We start from the raw sequence: 22400 nt of genomic DNA on the forward strand, positions 1-22400 counted from the left end.
AAGTGCTGTGTCAACAAATAGTCATTGTTTAGTGTGACATTTACCCACATATATTTTATAGCTTTTATGTAAAAGGGTGAATGACACAGTTATATAATGAAATATGAAAAATTTCAGTTAATAAAACTGATACAGACATTTATGGTAACTGTTTCTTTTACCAATTTCTTCTTCATTTTGGAAAGAGAGTCTTTTTTTTTAGCGAGCTAGATCTCTCAGGACACTTCTGCTGTCCTGTAAGTGGGTCTGGGGAGAAAAGACTAAGAACCATCAAATGTTAAGAGATCCAACTAACTTAAGATCATGTATAAAGAGCAATAGTGTTTTACATTACACTAAGCCAAAATCAATATGGAATTAAAAATAAATTTATCAATTTACTTACAAACTCTCCATAATGTGGCAATGACGAAGTCTCATTCCTGATCCCTCACCCCCCATATCTACCGAATGGTAAAGAAATGAGATGACCCCATGAGGAAATTTTGACTACCTCCTTGACATTAGACAAGGTAGCCTGGCCACCAGGATCTAGAGACTTGAGTTTGCAATTCTAGATTTTACTTCCAGAAAGGAAGCCAACTTTTAGCGACCCATATAATTTGTTTACCCCTCAGCACTGCAGGCCTGATTTCTACACACAGGGTGAAGAAACATCTACTTTTCAGGGCACTGAGCAAATGCCTGATCTGGGCTCGATGTTTTATAACCTGGCACCGAGGCAGGATCTACTTAGAGTGCAGGCTGACAGGTAAACCACCTTCAACTTCAAGTCCCAAGTTATTTCTGCCAGTACAATGGCAGGTGCCAGGGAGGAAAAGCAAACCCTTTGGAATGGCGGCAGCAGGGTGGCCCAGCTCGCCAGCAGTGTTCCCTGCAAATGCCGCCGTGGAACTCGTGTGTGCCAAGTGAGGCTAAATGCAGCTTCTCTCCTGACACCGCACAATCCATCACCGAGCTCCCAGGGAAGGGAGTTTGAGGACTTCTACCTAAAGCTTGCTTTCAGTAGTGGTGGGCATTGGTCCAAAGAGACCCTAAGCATCTAGCTGTCTTTCTCTCATCCACTTAGAAGGACCTGCTTAGGCCCAAAAGGAGATGAAGCTTCATGAGCTAGGGAGGGAAGCTGGTGACACATTCAAACCCACACTCTTGCCAGTTCTCCTCTCCTGCTGCCTCTGCTGCTGTGGCTCCTGCCAACACATATGCCTCCCCCCCCCCCAAGAGGCCCGGCCGCCAGTTCTCCGTGCACTGCCGCCTTTGGAGGATGCTGCATCCACTGCACCTGTTTTATGTGGCTCTCTCCGCACCATCCACCTGTCTGTAAACAACTCTGGGGGGACTCTGGGACAAGCTAGTGGTGGCACTCTGTCCCAGCAACATATTGGTGGCTCCTTGTGCAGGGATGGGATCCCAATAAATGAGACTACATGAAGGGAATCAGTGACACCCTTTCAAGTCTGAGGACTGCAATGTCATCCTGGCCATCGTGAGGACGGGTTCTGTGTCTCATGAATTGAAGGTACAGTTCCTTTGCTTGGGAGAATTTCAGCCAAAGCCATCTACGGAATGAAAGCTTGAAAGGTCTCCTAGGGGAGGCGCAGAAATGGAAGGAGACAGGGAAGACATTTAGCTGGTATAGGAATTAGAGAAAGTGAGTAGAGCCAGGAAGGCACCCAGAGAAAGATTTAAAAGGGATTCATGGAAACATGAGCCGTGGGAACTCTAAAGCAAAGAGACTTAACCCAAAATGCTCAGAGGTAGAAATCTGCACCTCCAACTCGATGACTTGCCTTCCCCCAGCCTCTGCTCTGTCCAAGGACCCAGTTTCATGGGAGACTTCATAAATACACTACAGTGTAGAATTGAGAATTGACATATTGAGTGTAGTACTCAATGACTATTTGCCAAATTGGATCATATCGTCGATAACCTGTTCTTGACCCTGAAGATCCATTGCACTAGTTAGAGAAAGTCCTGCCGTTCTGAATGGGAAGAGATGGACTTAAGTTGGGGAAAGGGATCTGACTTAGGCACAAAGGGGACATCCTTCTCTGAGGGTGAGAATTGGAATTAAGTGGTAGAACCTCCTTCTTTAGATACTTTTCAATGAACATATTCTCTTGGGAATGTACACTACAAATGGGTGAAAATCATAGACAATCATGTGTCTGATTACTTCCTTTCAAGATGTCAGTTCATAGGGGCCTCCTGCCGTGGAGAATGACCTGGTGACCAGAATGAGAAGAGCTGCCCTGATTGTTCTGTGAAAGATGTCCTCGCCTGTTAAAAAATTTAGGTCAATTGGGACTCTTCCTGATGAACCTACAAAGTCTTCTTTTGGGATTTGCAGGGCCAGAGATTTGGATTTGGGGGCCACGTTGAACACACACACACACACACACACACACACACAAACACTTTTACATTGAAAGACAGTATGCTGAAATATTACTGGTTCTTCATTACTCTGGCTTTTCTCTTTGGATTGCAAAAGATTAATTTTTAAAAAGATAGAGAATTTAACAATACAGACTGGGCTGTTGGAATAGAAGCTGTATTGGGGCCCGAGAACAAAGGGCCCTGGGAAGCTTGAAGCCTGGGGCCACAGGCCTTCCTGAGCCCATGAGGTTCTTTAAGTCTTGTATTGTAAAATGAAACCAGCTGAAAAGGGGCAACTTAGGGACTCTTTCACGAGGGAATTCTGACAGAACTGCTTTGGGAGATTTAGTGTTTAGGCTCTTACTCCTGAAACATATTTTACGACATCAGAAGTTTAATCATTACAGTATTGGTGCCTTTGATAAAATGCATTTAAATTATGTTGTCTCACTCAGAAAGCCCTTGTTTCTGAGTTAGACAATTTTTACTTTGCATTTCAGTTTTTATTCTCTGGGTAGCAATTTAGAACATGCATTCCAAGGATGCGGTGAGACGTTATATATTTGCTCATGGACTGCATATACATACTGACGGACACTGCTTCTGATGCTGATGACAAAGGATGTAGGAGAGGTAGCATTAAAAGACTCTGATATATAAACATACTTAGATGTCCAACAAAAAGGAAAGCACCCATTCTGAAATAACAACTTAAAACATGTTGCACCTCCATTTACGTGTTGCTTACTTATTAGTCATATGGAAAAATTAAGCATAAGGACAGTGACATAACATGGTATATCTATACATCTACACAGATACATCTAGAAATTTAATTTTATTCCTTGAAGAACCAACATCACAGCACACATCTGTATCTAAAGATATCTATTTCTATATCGACATGTATCTAAGGGATACTTTCATTTATGTAATTCTTATGTTTGTGTATATTAATATACTTATATAGATATAAATACCTGATACAATTGGCTGTTTAAGAAAAAAGAAAATTAAATCTGTATCTAATTTTATCTGCGCCTCATCCCATGAAATATAGAGACACCATTAATATTCCCATTTAATAGACCAAGAAATCAGGTGACGAGAGGGTCACGTCTTTGCTTGAGGTAAGACACTGTGGTCTGCGAACTGGTTCCCAGTATGCCCTCTACTCAGTTCAGCATCCTATTCCCAAGACCACATTGCTTCTTTTCACGTGCAAACAATTTCTATCTATTTAACCTGAGTTGGAAATGACAAGTCGGATAAGCAGTGAATTTCTACCGGATGACCAGATAATCTAAGTGTCTGCTCCTTTCCCTCAGTACTCACCGATACTGTGAAAGCATGCACGGTGGAGCTGTTCAGTGTTGGGTCGTCTGGTCTCTCCTGGTAGACCACGTGGTACTGGGAGATAACGCCGTTGGGAGAGCCTGGCTTCGTCCAATTCAGCAGAACCGAGTGAGCACCTGTGGCTCGAGCCCAGGGCGCTGGCAGGTCTTGGGGTGGGGCCTCCAGCGTGCGTGCCGAGGACCACAGGCTCTCCACTGAGCCCCTGAAGTTCCGGGCTCTGACCTGATACTCGTAGAGTGTGAAAGGCCTCAGGGTATCGCCAGCATCAGTAAATTCAAGGGCTCCTTCTGACCAGACGAACACCTGGGTGGCCTCTTCAACACCAGCAGGACGTCTGGAAGGAAACCAAGAAGGGGTTCAGGGACAACTGGCCTGGAAACCAGGTTTGCAGAGAGAGTAAGAAATGGCTTCTGAGAAGATTTTGTTACCAGCTCAACTTTCCAACAGTCTCTTCCAGGTGTCATGATGGAGACTGGATGGAGACCAGAGGCCTGATCAAATAGCATCGTAAAAATGTATCACATGTGAGTATTGTGTGTGTGTGTGTGTGTGTGTAAAGAAATAACGTGGCTAACCTTAAAAAGTGAAACATCACCCATAATCACATTTTCTTGTACTAACTTTGACATTTTTCTCTAAAAAACTACACATGTAATACATAAAACATTAAAAGTATCATTTAAAATTAAAATAAAAAAATCTGAAACTGCAGCAGCCCATACGTAAGCACTGTTAGCACTTTCTTTGTCAATCACCTAGGTGCATGTGTGTGTACCTGTGCACAGGCGGTTATTTGGGGGGGGGGGTCTCCTTCCTGCATGGCTGGAACCCTACCAACCAATAAGCAGAGGCCAAGGTTATGGGGAGCTCCTTCCCCTTAATGGGGGATGGAATGCAGTGAGGGTCCCCATTTGTTTAAATCTCCCTGTACCACACCTTTGGCTAATCTGCCCCTAAACTCATTCTGACTCTCTTTGGCCAGTGGGGCATTCACAGACATGATGAAGGTACAAGTGTTTGCACCATGAGGCTGACCCTCTGCTTCCCCGAGACCCGCATGATCTTGTGTAAAAAAGCCCAGGCTAGAAGGAGGAACCTTGCAGAGAGGTCCACAGTCTTATCCCCTTTTAGCACCACAGTGATGCTTTACATTGGTTTCCAGGATGTCTTGAAAGTATTTTAAACTCACGACCTGCATGTCACTTCTTTCTCTTTAGATGAATGATCTCTTCTTGAATTAAGCCATAATGTTCCCTTGTAAGGGCCATTTTTTTTTTTAGACTCATCAACAAACCTTTTATTGAACACTTATTCTACCCTGGGCCTTGTAGCAAGAGCAGAGATGTACCAGGATGAGCTCCTTATCCAACGGAGCTCATGGTGAGTAGAGAGATATAGTGAAATGCAAATTAATAAAAAATTACATGATCAGTCATATAAGAATTTGCTTCAGAGATCTTTAAAGGGCAAACATCAAATTCCTTTTAGATGTCCTCTCCAAAGCCTCGTAAAAATACAGAGTAGGCTCAGAACTCTTCTTTCGACTGCCTGACAGGGGAATGTTTGGCTCCATTTTCCAATGTACTGATATCAAAACCATGGCCCATGTACACTCTTCTGGTACCCAACACAGAGAGCATTAAACATCTAAGTGAGAGGAAATGAAACTGTCGGGCGTTGGGACAGCCAAGGATCTGTTATTTCACTTGGGACAGTTCTCTGCTCAGCCAGATGCAGCATCACAATGCAGACCTGGCCACAAGGGGGCGTTCCTGAGGACGGGTGGTTGGTTTATTTCCGTATTCCCCACTTTGGAGCCCAGGCAATGTTCAGTAATTTTTTTCAGATGAATGGCATATAGTTTCATAGCTTTTCTGCAAGTTAGCGTCATCTCGATCAGCCCCCCTTTTCCCTATCAGGGGGTGTATCGAGGTTGGAAAGAAATGCACCCAACAGCTGACCCTCCCCTTCTTGAGCTTGCCCTCTCATGGAGAAGTGACTGATGAATAAATCAGCATTGCTAGGACCTTAGGAACCTTTAATTAACATACCCTTCATCCACTGACATGTTCACATCCTGCCAGATCAGATTAACCATGAAAACAGAAACGGTTATTAAGACAAAGTCAATGGCAGTACCTTTCCCAAAAAGGAAGGATATTTAAAGTCATTCGCTTTAGGAATGTGATGATCCCCAAGTTGATAAATCATTGCGACCTAAGGATGGGCAATGACAAGCTCCCTGCTGGAGGTTGCAGAGGCTTCCTAGGTGTCTCTCAGTGACCTGCAATTACCAGTCGGCAACCCACCTCGTTATCCTCGCTGCCCTGCCCGGGCCAGATTCTGTACTCAGTGTAGGTTCACAGGGTTTGGCCTTTGTACTTGCGGCAGATACCGGGTACCAGGTGTGTCATTGGGAGGGATCCATTCTAATGAGGACCACAAGGCTCAAAGCCAACATCACCTCTCATTGAGCTTTTTCAAAGGCATTTGCTAGGAACACAATAGAGCAAACCAGCACACTGTTCTTCTATGGGGAAAGAACATTGTCCACCATCTGACTTCAACCTTCCCCTGGCAATTCAATTAATTTTTTTATTAAACTCTCATGCATTCCCACACTGAGGTGCCGTCATGGTTGCCACAGAACTGACACTGTTAACAAAATTGCCTGAAAGCGTGAATTTTAAAAGTCTATATCCTGGCTGGTGTGGCTCCGTTCGTTGGAGCACTGTCCTGTAAATTGAAAGGTCATGGGTTTGATTCCTGGTCAGGGCACATGCCTGGGCTGCAGGTCCTGTCCCTGGTCAGTCAGGGAGTGTGATGAGAGGCAACTGATTGATGTTTCTTTCTCACACTGATGTTTCTCTCACTCTCTCTCTCCCCCTCCATTCCCCTCTCCCTAAAATGAATGAGCATGCTTTTAGGTGAGGATAAAAAAAAGCAAAAACTATATAAGAGATGCAGCATTATGTTAACTTTAATTTTTATTCGCCAATCCAATGAAAGAATGCGGCCTGATTAAGTATTTCCTATCACTACTGAATACTTAATAAATTAATGTTATGGTGAGGTAAATATTTCATCTGTGGGGTTAAAAAACAGAATATCTTTGTGTCAATAAACTCTGAACAAAAGAGGTTGAGTAGACCACAATTATTCCTAATTTATTTAAGATGTAGGCTAAGTATTCATTCAACTGGAAGTGTTTCCTTTTGAACAGTCTATGTCAATGGAAATCCCATCTCAAGATCTCTCTGAATAGCCAATTGTTGTTCTATGCTTAAGCTTACTTCAATTATACCCTTTTCCAACTAGAGCTAATTTAATCTTAACACTACAAGGAAAACAAAAGTGGGTATTACAATGAAGCACCATTTATTTGAAAAGCTACTCATACTTCTTTTGCCTTACTCTGTGGAACCTTTTAAAGAGCTCTCCCCCATTCCCCGCCGACAGCGCTTATCTTCAAAAGCAATTAAAGTCAAATCCTATAACTCAATGCATTTCCCATAATACATTAAGATTATGAAACCGCCACTGTCACCTCAAAACGAATATTAAAAATACCACCAATTTGAATACATAGCCAGAAACACCCACCCTGTGGTCAGAGGAGACAGGTGGTCTCCAGCCCATCATTTAATTTTTAAGTGGCCTTGGGCTCATTCATACAGATGAGCCCAAGGCCACTTAAACTAGACTTGATGAACTTATAGTGTATCCTCTCTTAGAATTTCTGTAAGAATTACCAGTAGTAAGTCAAAGAATGCACACGACAACCACGGGGTGAGTGTAATACATGATACAAATGAGTTATCAGTGAGATCAAGTTCCAAAGCGGTACTTAGGAAGACGTATTCCATCGCACTGTGAAGGCTGCCTTTGACGGCAGGTGGTCACATGGCGAGGAGGTCACCTCGGCAGGCCACATGGGAATAAACGCAGACCCCGGGCTAGGCTGAGGGTAGAGGAAAGGGAAGCAGCGCCAGGGATTTACCAAATGCTTTGTGAGGGCTGAATGAGGCAGTGTCATGAAGGGAGCGATGCTCTGGTGTCAGGGGAAGAAGCTTCAAAGATCTCCCCAAATTCTGAAGACTTAATCCTGTTCAAACTGTAGTGACTTACAGGCATACCTCGGAGATATTGCAGGTTTAGCTCCAGACCACGGGAATAAAGCAACTGCCGCAGTGAAGGGAGGCTCGGGAACGTTTTGGCTTCCCAGCACCTGCACTTCTGGGAACGCTCCCATGTGCCTGGACAGCAGTGGTGTCTACACGAGCCTCCTAAACAGTGTGGTCCACTCTGTGGGTGGAAGTTGGGCTTCGTAGATAGACTTTTTCCATTACGAGGTTACAGATATAACATAAAGAGTGAATACTGAAGAATCTTCATTATATAAAGCAAACATACTGTGAAGAGAAAGCAAATGCCCATGGCCTTGCCTGCACCCTGTCGTTGAAAAGGCTGCAAAACACTAGCATAAATGTTGTCCCAGTGATAGGAACTCTCCTCTTCTGTGACTCACACACAATCAACAAAGCCGCCCAAATAAAATACGGCAGTCCCTGTTCTCTGGGATTTTGCTTCCAACGCACCTGAGGTCAGGTACGGTACAAAAATATTACATGGAAAATTCCAGAAATCAACAATCCTGGAGTTTTAAAGTGTGTGCTATTCTGAGCAGTGTGATGCGATCTTGTGCTGTCTCGCACTGGCCTGCCCTTCGTCACCCGAAGGGGTGTGGATCGTCCCTTCATCCAGAGTACCCTCCGCAGCCTGTGAGTAGTGCATTCAGGAGCCTCCGAGGTTATCAGGTTGACTGCTGTGGGGTCCGCGGTGCGTGTGTTCAAGTTGCCCTTGTTTTCACTCACTCACGGCCCCAAAGTGCAAGAGTGGTGAAGCTGGCAGCTCGCACAGCCGAAGAGAGGCCACTGAGTGTTCCTTTAAGTGAGAAGGCTGAGTGCAGTACAGTAAGATATTTTAACACGGAGATGAAGAGAGAACACAACCCTGTAACTTTTATTACAGCATATTGTTATAACTGTCCTATTTTATTACTATCATTGCTAATCTCTTCCTGTGCCAAATTTATAAATTGACCTTTATCATAGATATGTATGTATAAGAAAAATTATTAATGATAGGGTTCAGGACTATCTGTGGTTTTGGAAATCCACTGGGGGGCTTGAAACATATTCCCCTTGGGGAGGTGAGGGACAGCTGTATCGATTAGCCGGTAAATGAAACAGACGGAAGCAGTCACATTAAGAGTCTAGTTCATACTAGGTTATTGGTTTGTTTTCTTAGTCATAAACATCCCACCTCTTTATTGGGACAGATACTTTTTAATAGGACGTCATCATTAGCAACAAAAGGGAATTACTGGGGAGAAGTCATTTGGGGGCGGGAACAACAGAGTGACAATCATGTTCAAAGTGGGACCGGCAAGCTGGCTTCCGGCAACTTAATGAAAATATCTGCATCAGCCAAACCCTGTCTGGGGTTTGAGCTCAGTGCGCTTCCTTTGGCGGTGATGGAAGAAAGAGGAGGCGAACAACGAAGCAGAAATTACATGTCTTCTCCTCCCCAGAAATACTGCGGGCTGCAGCCATAACTATGGAAGGGGCTCTGTGTAGTCCCTGAGTGAAAAAGAACTCTCTGTCTACATTCCATTTCTGTCCTTACAAATTCCTGATTTTTTTTGCAGCTATCTAAGAAAAATTTGATATTGTTGTTGTCGGAGCCCATTTAAACTTCAGCCGGAATAACCGCCAAGTGATTCATGCCTATGTAGGTGAGTATAATGATTGTATCTGGAGCCCCAGTGCGCCATTTTCATTTCACTTTAAATAAAAAACAAAATGTATCTATGTCAGTCAGTGCCCTTCTCCTGTACTCGGAGGTATCAAACAGGCTACAATTATGATTGTGAAGTGATTGTGTCACATTGGAGGAAGGTTTATTGCTTTTGAGTCCGCTAGGCAGTAACACATTCTGTTTCATATTACTCTTTATATCATTGTTTGGCTGTGACTGGAATAATCAAATGCCATCAAACGCTGTCAAATTCAATTTACAGTATTTTTCATTGAAGCGGGCTTTCTGCATTATATTTCCTGTTTTCCCTCTCTATAGCTGCTGGGGAATGGCCACCGTAATCATAAGCTTTATTTACAAAACCAACAGAGTGAAGCCACATCCTGGTTTATAACAGATACTTTATTTCCCCTGATTCAGAATAGGAATTGGATGTGGTTTTCTCATGCAATTAGCATTAAGTAGATGAAGGAAAACTATTCCAAGAGGATGGACATTTCAGAGCCTGCACGGATGTGCTTAGTGGAAAATGTAAATTTGCATGAGCCATTTTTACATGTTCCTGTGTATCCGAATCAGAAATACTATTCTTCAAATTAAGGTTAGCTGGGAAGAAATTTGGCGCGCTCATGTTCAGCATTGCCACCTGCGTAACCAAAAATGTGACGGTGCTTTCCCTTCCATAATTTCCCAACAAACCCTTAGCTTGTCACTGAAGACTGCTTTGAACTGAGATGCTGCACTCTCTGACGCTGCGGAGGAACCTAATCCCAGTTTCACGATGCACTCAGGCCACTGGACCATGCGAGGCAAAACATGAGGGTGTTGGAGAGGCTAATAAAGGATGCCGAAGTGGAGATGAGGATCTGAGAAAACCTGTGCTCTCTGTCCTCTGATGCCTGATGCAAATGCATTGCTTTTGGAACAGGGTTTTCTGTCTGCAAATGGTTTATGCCTGCCGTATCTGTCTTGCATGGTCTTCTCTGTCTTGGATAGTGCTATGGTGGGAATTGGCTGGGCCCCCTCCCCAATTCATGTTCAATCCTAACCCCTGATGGGATGGATGCCTTTGGGAGGTGACGAGGTCCTGAGACTGGAGCCCTCATGAGTGGGGCCTTTTTTTTATAAAAGGGACCCTGCAGAGCCCCCAGCTGCTTCCACTAGAGAAGCACACTGTGAAATGACTGCACTATACACCAGACGTGGGCGTTCGTGACACACTGAGTTGGCCAGCACCTGGAACCTGGACTCTGCAGAATGGGAGAAATTTTAAATGTTTGTGGTTTATAAGCCACCCAGTTTATGGTATTTTTGCTGTAGCCACATGAACCAAGACAGAGAGATAGAGATAGAGAGAGACAGTCGGTAGCTGACAAGTGCTTTGCCCAAGTGCTTGATACAAGTGCTTGACTGTTTGTTTTATTTTGTTCCCACTCCCTGCTCTGTCTGTCCCTCTCTCATTCTCTTTCTCTTCTTCAGTCCTTCCCTCTCTGTATCCTTCCCTCTCCTCCTCCTCATTATTTATTTAAGGAAAATATGAATTTAAAGCTTTGCCATGTTGATTGGGTGAAGACATGATTAAGGAGCGCGATAACCCTTCAAGCCAAAATGTGTCTAGTCTCTGCCCCCCTTGGTTTCCCTGCCCACCCCATATCCTTCCTCCCCTTGCTCTCCTTCTTCCCTCCCCTCTCTTCCCCTCTCTTCTCTACTTTGGGTGGACACACTGAATCAGTTCTGCACAGCACAGTGAGAAGAAGCTGCACGAACACCATCAGCCAGCACAGTGGGAACTCATCAGAACAGAGGGGACCATAGACTGGAGCTTCTCTTTCTCCAACTGAAAAGCCCTAGCTTCTAAGGATGAGAAACGGCCTTGCCCACATTCACGTGGTAGGTGACCAGAAATAGGAGAAGTCTTGTCTGAAACCCGGCTCTTCCTCTGGAACAACCAGGTCCTCCAGGTCAGGGAGCCTCTAGGATGTGCTACCACGTCACCAAAAAGAAGGCCCAGGTAGCTCTAAGGTCTCATCTTTCAAACAGCGTTAAAAAAAAAAATGGTACATGGTAGTGGAGGCTTTTATCCTTTGGATAAGGGGTAAATGTTTCCAACACTACTTTTAGTCCCTACAGGGGCTCCCAAAATCATAAATTCCCAGCAGAATCATAAATTCTGGTTTCCCTAATGGAAACAGAATACAGATTTAATTCTACAGTCTTAGAATAATCCACATTCTTTGACAGGTAAAAGCCACAGTAACAGTCAACGTTACCTGTGAATGAAGTAGTTGATAATGACTCCATTGGGATGTCTGGGTGGCTTCCATGTCACCTCTATGCAAGCTGACCCCAGGGCCTTAAGCACAGGGGGACTAAGGTCCCTTGGGGCTGCTTCTGGTGTTCTGACAAATGTCCTACTGCTAACTCCACAGCTCCCTTGAAAAAAAAAATCAAGACCTTTAGAAATTTATCAAGCAGAGACTGACCTATGCATATAGAATGATAAGGATATCATGAAAATCATTTTATCTGAACTTTCATATCTATGTTCCTACATGTATTTTAGATGAGTACTATAAATCTCTATGAAATTTGAAAAGGTAAATAATCATTTTTGGAAAATCTATTAATTAACCACATCTTCATATAGGCATAACCAATAAAGCTTATGCTGGCCTGAACTGAGGCTTCTTTCATTTATCGTAGTCATTGTAGCAACAATGTGATAATGTGCTTGAATTTCTTACGCGTGTGACCTACACGATTTAAATGCTGTTAATGTCGTTTTTTCCAGCCACTATTTAAAAATAACAACTGTGTCTCAATGCACAGGAATCAAACAATTAACTAGGGCATTGGGTCTTCAGGGCAGAGTTTCAGGAACCTAGCAAGGCAGGAGTTGTTTTTACATGTGAATCAAGAGAACATGAATTTAAAGCTATTTCTACGCTGATTTGCTGGAGACTGCGTCAGGGAGCCCCATACCCTTCAGACCAACCAGCCTTGGTCTGGTTTGCAGAGAGAAGTGGGCAAATGGGTCAGACCTTCGGGATGAAGCAGACTGAACACTGACCCCCCAGTCCTGACCAACTCCCTGGGAACTAGTACTCATCTGTCTACAGAAGTCCCTCAGGGACTCGCCACACAAGAGTTCTGCTGCATGTTGGATGTCGGATTGGTACATTTCTCTGACCTGAGATGAAGTACATTGCACACCAACAGGAGTTGCATATTTTCTTCTCTTAGCAAATTGGGTGTTTTATAACATTTGAAGGAATGAAGGGGCTGAGAGTGGTTCCCACGGAAGGCCACCGCGATGGACAATGATTTCACTGACCACTGGTCTAAGCCACAGGGTTCAGGGTGATAGTTTATATACATAAGATAGGAGTTGGGGAAGTAATTTTAAATACCTATGATTCATTTGAGTGCAACCCAACTTCTAAATAATGTCCTCTTTTCCATCAGCCCCTCCGGAATAAAATTTAAACAGAACCAAGGTGACTACATTTTCTATGAAATTTTTGTTATACTGAATCTGTTTCACATTAACAACAAGGCCTTTGTGATCTAGGTGTTTCTCTTTCAAAGGGCCTTATAAAACAAGACTTTGCAAAACCACTATTTTAATATATTTAAATATTCATGAGTTAATGTGCAGAAATGCATAATGCTGCACTCAATACCAGGCTCTGATTTTTCTGGGTAAATACTTCAGTACAAATAAGAAACGAAATGTTCATCTTTGTATTTGAATTGAGAATCTATTCCTTCTTCTTCTCTTTTTTTTAAAAATAAAATACTTAACAAAAAATAAAAGGCCAGAACAAGTGTCTGAGAGACTTTCACCATTTTGACATGCTTGTATCCTGATCTCATACTGTGTGAATGGAATCAAGTTTTCCAGCAAGGCAGACCGACGGTGACCGGCAGGGAAGGAGAGAGGTGCCTCGCTTCCAGTGTTCAGTAAGACATTGAACTCCACAGGCATTTGGGGGATAAGGATCCCTTTAAAGAGAAAGAGAGAGAGAGAGAGTAAAAACACATGTGTATGCTGTACAGAATGGTCAACAAATGTTTGTCTTATATGAACAACATATGTTTAAACTTTTGCAACGTAAAGGTATATTATTGCTGCATATGGCAAATAATCACAACATGAAACTGAAACTAAAAAAAAATTTAAAGTGCATATTCCAAAAGTAAAAAATGGGCATTGCCTATTTAAAAATGAAGTATGATAGTTCTTTTCAAAGATATACTCTGCAGACAAATAAAACCAAAGGCACATTTTACCTCTTAAAACATACAAGACAATTAGAAATGGTATCATATATTTTTCCTAGGCTTACTTTACTCTTAAAGTACATAAAAAACCCCAACCACTTTTGCTTGTGACAATAATTTTTCTGTCGGCAGTGTGTACGCATCCAGTCTGACATGGATTCTTGACATAATGGCCCATAAAATCTCCAAATCCTAGACTGCCTAGTGGGTGCCCAGAACATTAATTACTGAGTCAGGACAGTCCACTCTGTCGGTAAGACTCATGGGTCTAAATACATAGGAAATTGGGGCTCAGAAACTGTCATTCTCCACCAATGCTTCCCAAAGAATGAAAGTCTTGTCATTTGAGCCTCTTCACAATCTATTCACTTAATTAAATGCCCGTATATTTTATCTGGTCATGAAGAACACACACACTGGTTCAAGTAAAGGACTGGGCCTTGAGTGAAGAATGTAATAAGGTTTCCCACTATGTTCTCTCATTGATTGGATGCTTCTAACATTTGTGGGTTTGATTTTCTACCTTTGTAGCACCTTGGTTTAACTCTGCTATAGAAACAACGACATCTACAGCACAGGACTCAACCCACGAGAGACGAGGGCTGAGGAATGCAATGTGGTTATGCTCTTGTAGATATATCCCCAGCATAAAAAGGGCAAAAGAGCTATATACACCAGAGATGCTCACAAATCTGAGTGAGAGAGAAGAAGATAAGGAGTCTGTGAAGGAAAAACTGATCATAAGCGGAAGGAGTGATCACATGCTTCCTTTGGAAAAGTGCTGGGTTGTGCTGAACCCACAAGGAGAATTTTTATTTTAAAGGTAGAGCCTCCTAGTTCAACTGTTCGTTGCATTTGTCCTGATAGCTTAAATTACTGTTATTCTATCATTGGTTCCTAAATCCTTAATTCCATCTTTCTATCTCTCCTGTATTTCCAATTTGCATTTTAAACAGTCTACTTCACAGAGACCTTGACAGGCTCAAAACAGAATTACTCTATTTTCTACCCCCAAACCTGTTCTTCTAGACTTTCCTCCCTACACCACTGGCCACAGAGTGAGACCCTTAGAGTATGACTCTTGGAATACACCCTGCTTTCTTCTCTCTCAAACTTGAGCAACGTCTAAACTTGATCAATTATTTCTTTAAGAAATGTGAGCTCTATACACAATCAGTAACAAGGAGACTTTGAAGGTATAACATGATATAACATATTTTTTAGGAAGATGATCCTGCTGGCAGGCAACTGTTGGGTTCAAAACATGAGACAGGACGTAAGGAAACCAGTTTGAAAGTTGCTGTGTGGTTTCAGCAATGGCACAAATGAAAACAGACATTTCATTGCATTCCTATTCAATGCAAGACAACATACACAATCTCATTTAATACCATGATAATGCCAACTTCATAAAGTCAGAGACTGTTTAAATTTCCTACCCAAAGTAGTGTTCATGCCTAGATTTTAGCACCAAGTTGCAGCTCAATAAATGTTGGTTGATTGAATAAATGTTTGTTCTGTCTCCTCTGTCCCTAGGGTGGATCTCGAAGAAAAATTTGACAAACACACCTTTAAAAATATGCCAAGGAGACTAGCCACTGAATGGATTCAGACCGTATCCCTCCTCGGAGCTTATCTGCCCCTGGTCAATGACCTCACCTCTGTGAACGCCACTGTGTTCATATGTGGGGTGATGGTACCAATAGCTACCCCGTCAAGAGCTGTGATGATGAAATTAGCAGACACATGCAAAGCATTTTACTATATTCCTGCTGCACAGAAAGTGCTTATAAATGACAAATCTCTACAAAACCAAATAAAAGGGAAGAAAATGAAATAAAACCCACCACTCTGACCATGTTTACATCGGTCAAACAATTCCGAACCCAGCTTTTACGTGAAAGCTGCTATTCCAATTCCAAATAAATGTTATCTCCATCCAGGTAAATGTCTCTGCAACAGTATTTTGTTATCTAGTTTTATTTTTGTGTACCCGTGGGCACCATCAAGTCACACTACTAGGAAGATGCTCCACTTTCCATCCTTAGCAGTAATTCAGAGCCGTCTTCCCTTCACTTTGTCTGAGGTTGCCTTTACTGTATGTCTTCATCCTGCACCTGCTGGTCTGCTTCCAGAAAGTGCTCTGCATAAAAAGACAGGACTCCTAGGGGGTCAGGGAACAAGAGGGCACTCCGCCACTTTTCAAATACAGACAGAATCTTGATCTGGGTTTGAACTTGTCTAGCCAAAGCACGAACCTGGAAAATCTATTTTTCACATCTTGGTTAACTGGAAATAAACATCCTTTACCTAAACCTATGAGGTGTTGAAACAGAAATTGCTCCTTGAAGCTGTGAACATGTCGAACGCTGACATGCGTTTAGGAAAGAGGGCCCCCTCCCCTGTCATAATCTGCAGGACCGTGACATGAAAGCTCCCGTGTCCCTGCCGATCCAGCACCATCTGCAGTGAGTCTGAACCGCCCTAGCCCCCTGGTATTCTGACAACGACATGAAATGAAATGGGCATATTTGCTAAAGCCAGCTGGGGAGCCCCGTGCCTTGGTGAGTTCCCGAGTTCATAAATTTATGTCAGACCAAGAGCAGCCGAGTAAGCTCAAGTGAACCAATTTACCCTAAGTGCAAATGGCAGTTTTGTTATTTGGTGTCAAACTTACCAGGCACACAATGACAAGCTGCCGTAACACATTTTCTTGTTCACTAAAGAACAAGGGTTTCGTTGGTTAATATTCCTCGCAACGCTCCTTTTCATAATTTACAACAACTAGATGCTGATAGGTTATTTAACATTTATGAAGTTAAGATGTAATCAGAAAAACCCTGATTATCTTTACAAATAAAAAAGTTAAATTATTCAACTTTTTTTCCCCTGTGTGGTTTCATTTCACAGCAGGTGCATACTTTACAATGGGACAGTCAATCAACCCTTTTTTAAAATTCTTTTTTTAGGAGCTGGAGCAGGAACACCTCTAAGAGGAAAACTATTAATTTGGTGTGATAGCCTCATTCACTTCAAAACATCGGTTGTGCTTAAGGTAATGCTTTTAACAAATCAGCCCAAATTCTCCTGTACGTAAGTAGAGATGTCTTGGTTACGTCCTTTCAGGGGCGTAGAGGTGAAACAGAACCCTCTAGAACATACATCTGTGCATAATTTGCACAACAGTTATCATTTCATGCATTCGACCCTATTATATAGCAGGGTTCTTGAGAGAGAGAGAGAGACAATGCCTCCTTTTTCTTTATAGCTCTCATGGCGCGTAGTATCACGCTTGCTCCTACGGAGGCTCGGCAAACATTTCCACATTAGTAAAAATGAATGTGTGACTAAATCTAGCCAAAGGTACATGAACTGCATCCCACAGAGTTTTAGCTACAAATACAGTGACCCTGCTGGGTTACTGGATGGACCACCCTTGAATTACTTTGGCCCGCATTCATATTTTCTATTATCCACAGCAATTTTTTAAGCTTTTGATCTATATTACAGTAGAATGTAGAAAAGCACTGTTTACGTAGAAAATAGGGGGAAAATGTAGCCCAGTGGTTTTGACCATGGAATGTGGAGTCAGAATCATTGTGATTTGGCTCTGACAGCTCTGTGATGACTAACCCAGAGAAAGTAGCTTCCAACACCAGCCCTGAGTTTTCTCATTAGTAATACAGGGAAAACCACAGATCATACTGTAAGTCGCATTGAACATTAACTGAGATGTGTGTTATTCTCTCTCAGAAAAAGGTCCAGTAAATATTAGAACCCAGTAAAGTCAGATCAACTTACTAAACACTGAAAGCAAAGGCAACCAAAGTAACATTCACCAAGCGGGACTACATCAAACTAAAGGGCTTCTGCACAGCAAAGGAAATCACCAACAAAATAAAAAAGCAGACTGCAAAAGGGGAGAAAATCCATGTAAACCACATGGGGTTAAATATGAAAATACATAAGGAACTCCTACAACTCAATAGCAAAAGAACCCCAAAAAGTTCAATTAAAAAAATGGACAAAGCACCTGAACAGACATTATTTTTCCATAAAAGACATATAAATGCAAGGATGCTGTATTTCAGTCATGAGATGAACAAGGCCTCAGGATCTAATGCGTAACATGGTGATGTAGTTGGTAACATTTTATTCTATCGTTGGAATTTGCTAAGAGAGTGGAACTTAAATGTTGAAATAAAAAATGCAAATAAATCATAAGCCAGTGACAGGAGCTTTACATTTCTGCTGAAACTCACTACCGCATGCCACTTGGTCATGGCATGTATAAAAAGGGGAAACAATTGCTGACATTGACTCATCGCAATCAATGCAACGTGAATTCTTAGAAATCTTAATGCCTGTTTCAACTTTAAGTGGGTAGTGTCCGATCTCAGATGTTGCATGTGATGAGCTCACCAATCCCCAAGTTGCCTAGTATCTATAGACGGATCCTACTGTGGCTAGCTACCTTTCAATTGAAAGTTGATTAATAAACAGCATTTACATACCTATGCAATATTAACAGAAATTTCCCCAGCAGAAGAATTGTTGACAATTCTTTTCTCTAATGAACTCAGAGGTACATGTGGAAGGAAAGGCACCGGCATTTCGATATTATGCATTAAGCCTACATAACCCAGCACCTTTAGTAAGAAAGGCGTGTGTTGGATGCAGTGACACTGTTAATTAGAACATGATTAAGGGCTAGCACAGTTCAGAATATAGGCATCACCTCGATAAATTAGAAAGGCTCATTATTACATTCAGAGCTTAAGTAATGTTGAATGTTTAGGTTCACAAACAGCAGGAAGATCCATCTGTATTATTCTGAGCAAACTATTTATGTTCCCCAAAGTGCTCACTTCTGCATTGGCTGTCGTGTTTCACCCACTAAGGTAACATGTCTTCTTTGGTCTCTTTCATGTCCATGTGTAAGTCCTGACCCAAGGTCCAGAGCTGGTAAAAGTGCATAGACATGTTCAGGAATAAACTAACCTGGCGTACCTTGTTTACAGATTTGAACTGTTATGTCTCCCATGGACCCAGAGCTCACTGAATGTCTTACCAAGCTACCTCTATAACTTCACATAATAGCAATGCAAAGAAGGCATTCAATGCTCCCCTTCGCAGATGAGAAACCAAGGGTTCAGAACCTGTGTGCAACTTGTCCAAGGCTACACAGAAACTGAGCCGGGGGGGGGATTCCACATAGAAACGGATAGCACCTTTTCCGAAATAGGTGAAAAGAATTCAGCATTCATAAGATGATGCACAGTCTTTGGAAAACTGTGTGTGTATTCTGTCTTTAAGGAAGGAATATGTACCTGAGTGTGTGTGTGTGTGTGTGTGTGTGTGTGTGTAGCATGCAGTTAGTGTGGAGTGAGGGGTGAGCTTCTATAGAAAATCAAGTGTTTGAATGATTCTAAACAGCAGAAAACTCAAAGTTTATTTATATTTGCCTGAACAATAGAATATAGAAGCATAGCATTTTGTTTTTTCCCTCAATTAAGTCAACATTTTATCAGGATATGGTGTTTGCATACCATGTGATTCGGAAGTACAAACTATATACACAGGAGCTGAAATCTCAATTGCCTAGAGTTTTTAGTGTATTTTTAAACATATTTTATTAATTATGCCATTACAGTTGTTCTATTTCCCCCCTTCATTCCCCTCCACCCTGCACACCCCATCTCCCACCATTCCCCCCTTTAGTTTATGACCATGTGTCTCAAGTTCTTTAGATTCTATATTTCCCATACTATTCTTGCCCTCCTCCTATCTATTTTCTACCTACCAACTATGCTACTTATTTTCTGTACCTTCCCCCTTCTCCTTCTCCCACTCCCCTGTTGCTAACCCTCCATGTAATCTTCATTTCTATGGTTCTGCTCCTGATCTAGCTGTCCTCTTAGTTTGCTTTTGGTTTAGGTGTGGTTCTTAATAACTGTGAGTTTGCTGTCCTTTCACTGTTCATCTTTTTTATCTTCTTTTTCTTAGGTAAGTCCCTTTAACATTTCAACTAATAAGGGCTTGGTGATGATGAACTCCTTGAATTTGATCTTATCTGAGAAGCACTTTATCTGTCCTTCCATTCTAAATGAAAGCTTTGCTGGATAGAGCAATCTTGGATGTAGGTCTTTGGATTTCATGACTTGGAATACTTCTTTCCAGCCCCTTCTTGCCTGTAAGGTCTCTTTTAGAAATCTGCTGACAGTCTGATGGGAACTCCTTTGTAGGTGACTGTCCCCGTATCTCTTGCTGCTTCTAGGATTCTCTCCTTCATTTTAATCTTGGCTAATATAATGATGATGTGCCTTGGTGTGTTCCTTCTTGGGTCCACCTTCTTTGGGACTCTCTGAGCTTCCTGGATTTCCTGGAAGTCTATTTTCTTTGCCAGATTGGGGAAGTTCTCTTTTATTATTTGTTCAAATAAGGTTTCCACTTGTGACTGTTCCTATTCCCCTTTTGGTACCCCTATAATTCGGATGTTGCAACGTTTAAAGATGTCCTGAAGGTTCCTAAGCCTCTCCTCATTTTTTTGAATTCTTGTTTCTTCATATTTTCCTGTTTGGTCATTTTTTCCTTCCTTCTGGTCCACTCCTTTGATTTGAGTCCCAGTTTCCTTTCCATTACTATTGGTTTCCTGTGCATTTCCCTTCATTTCAATTAGTTTAGCCTTCATATGTTCCTCTAATTTGTGACTAAAATCAACCAGTTCTGTGAGCATCTTGATCACCAGTGTTTTGAACTGTGCATCTGAAAGTTTGGCTATTTCTTCATTGCTTAGATTTATTGGCTCAGGGGCTCTGAGTTGTTCTTGAGCCGTGTTTTGATCTGTTTGTACCTGTTACATATGAGGAGTGGAGCCTTAGTTGTTCACCAGGGCGGGGCCCCCCAGGTCACTGGTTTGTGATGCTGTATGCAGGGGCGGGGTCAGGGAGGGACAACGGCGTTCCCTCTGCCGCTTCCCGCCACTGGGGCCTGCACAGTCCGTCTCACTGCTAGCTCCTTCACCGGTTTATCTGCACATGAATGTGTGACCGTGGTCAGCCCTCAATGAGTCCACCACCTTGCGCCCTCAGTGGGTCCGCCCACTTCTCCACACCTGGGATCCGCCCATGGCTGCTAGTGCACCTGGGTTGTGCACCCAGGTCGATCTGGTGGATCTTTCCTGCCCGACCCTGCTCTGCTGCTGGCTCTGCCCCTCTTACTGGTTTGGTTGAAGGGTTCGTTGTTGTCAGACTTCCATGTAGTTCAATTTTCTGTGGTTTGGCAGCATTTTTCTTGCTAAAACTTTGTTGTTTTTTAAACTTGGTTGTGGGAGAAGGCGCAGTGCTTCCACCTATGCCTCCATCTTGGTGGAAGTCCTTTGAGCGTTTTGTTAATGTTACTACTGACAGTTATCAAGTAAAAATGAGGCAAAATGAACCAGGATTCACCTTGCAGGTCAGAGAATGTCTAACATGCTTTAAAACAGTTGGGATAATCTCTTTAGGTTTTGGTTTTTTGGTGGGGGAGATAATTGAGAAATGAGCCTTCCTCTCTCCCACCTAATTGAAATCTTCCTGAAATCAGACTGGAATACAGTCCGGCAAAGTCATGTGTATTTGTTCTGGGCTGTTGGAGGGGCAGGTAAGGACTTCACCCTCCAGGACAGACCTGATGCCAGGTGGCTAGTTCCCCTTCAGAATTCAGAATTCTTGTGGTCATACATGTCCAGCAAAAAAATAAAAAATTAAAAAAATTAAATTTCTTCTATAATGTTTTCACTTTCACCAATACCTAGTTCTGTTGCTGGGCCCTCTGGGCTGCTAATTCAAAAGGCAGAGTTTCTTCTTGCTAAATCATAAAGACTTTAGGCAATAGATGAAAAGTTTAGTTTGGATTTAGGAATTAAGCCGAAGTCAGGAAGGAGAGAAAACCTGAATTTCAATCCTGGCTCGCCTATGTGACCTTGTGTACATTATATCACTTCTTTGAGAGTCAAATTCCTTACCTTAATGCGTGACAATGATATTATTATTTGTCCCCCCTTGGTTTACATAAGAATTAACTGAGGGGAGGCAAGAAAAGCACTTATCAAAGTGTTTGGTACACAGTAGAAATTTAATAAATAGCACATGTAAGCAAGTAATATCAATCCATATATATGAGGTTTGCATTCAATATCACGAGCATTCTCCCCTGAACAATCTCACTTATTCCCTGGTCTTTACCTCCTTTACTAGTAATGCTTATAAACATGCACAAAGGCTTAATTTACAGATAGCACTGAAATAATAATTTGCACACTAAATACCCACTTACTTGCCCAGGTATTTTTCTGTAGCTAAGCAACTGCATCGATTTGCCCTCTGAGCAACTTGCTTGTCTAAGGCCACTCTCTCCATACTGAGCACACCATATGTATGAGAGCAGAAGTCAATTTCACCACTGTTTTGACTCTGGACACTCAAGGGGCACTGGTTTACATTTTTAGAGAATTAAGTGACTGCTTCTGCTTGGTGTGTGTCACAGTTCCTAAACTTGGGGGACTCTTGACAAGTGCCAGA

General features: G+C 42.4%; 1 protein-coding gene across 1 annotated transcript in view; it reads right to left on the reverse strand.

Moving 5' to 3' along the window:
* The window catches only part of USH2A (usherin), a 505359-nt gene that overhangs the window by 69129 nt on the left and 413830 nt on the right, over nucleotides 1-22400 (reverse strand). The window contains exons 59-61 of the mRNA XM_053667304.1: nucleotides 13402-13560; nucleotides 11826-11988; nucleotides 3715-4069 (exon numbers count right to left, since the gene is read on the reverse strand). Of these exons, the coding sequence (XP_053523279.1) occupies nucleotides 3715-4069; nucleotides 11826-11988; nucleotides 13402-13560 (677 nt within the window). The remainder of the gene's footprint in view (nucleotides 1-3714; nucleotides 4070-11825; nucleotides 11989-13401; nucleotides 13561-22400) is intronic.

This window comes from Artibeus jamaicensis, unplaced genomic scaffold (assembly GCF_021234435.1).
Source record: "Artibeus jamaicensis isolate MK-2021 breed Jamaican fruit bat unplaced genomic scaffold, CSHL_Jam_final contig_467, whole genome shotgun sequence".
NCBI classification, from domain to species: Eukaryota; Metazoa; Chordata; class Mammalia; order Chiroptera; family Phyllostomidae; genus Artibeus; species Artibeus jamaicensis.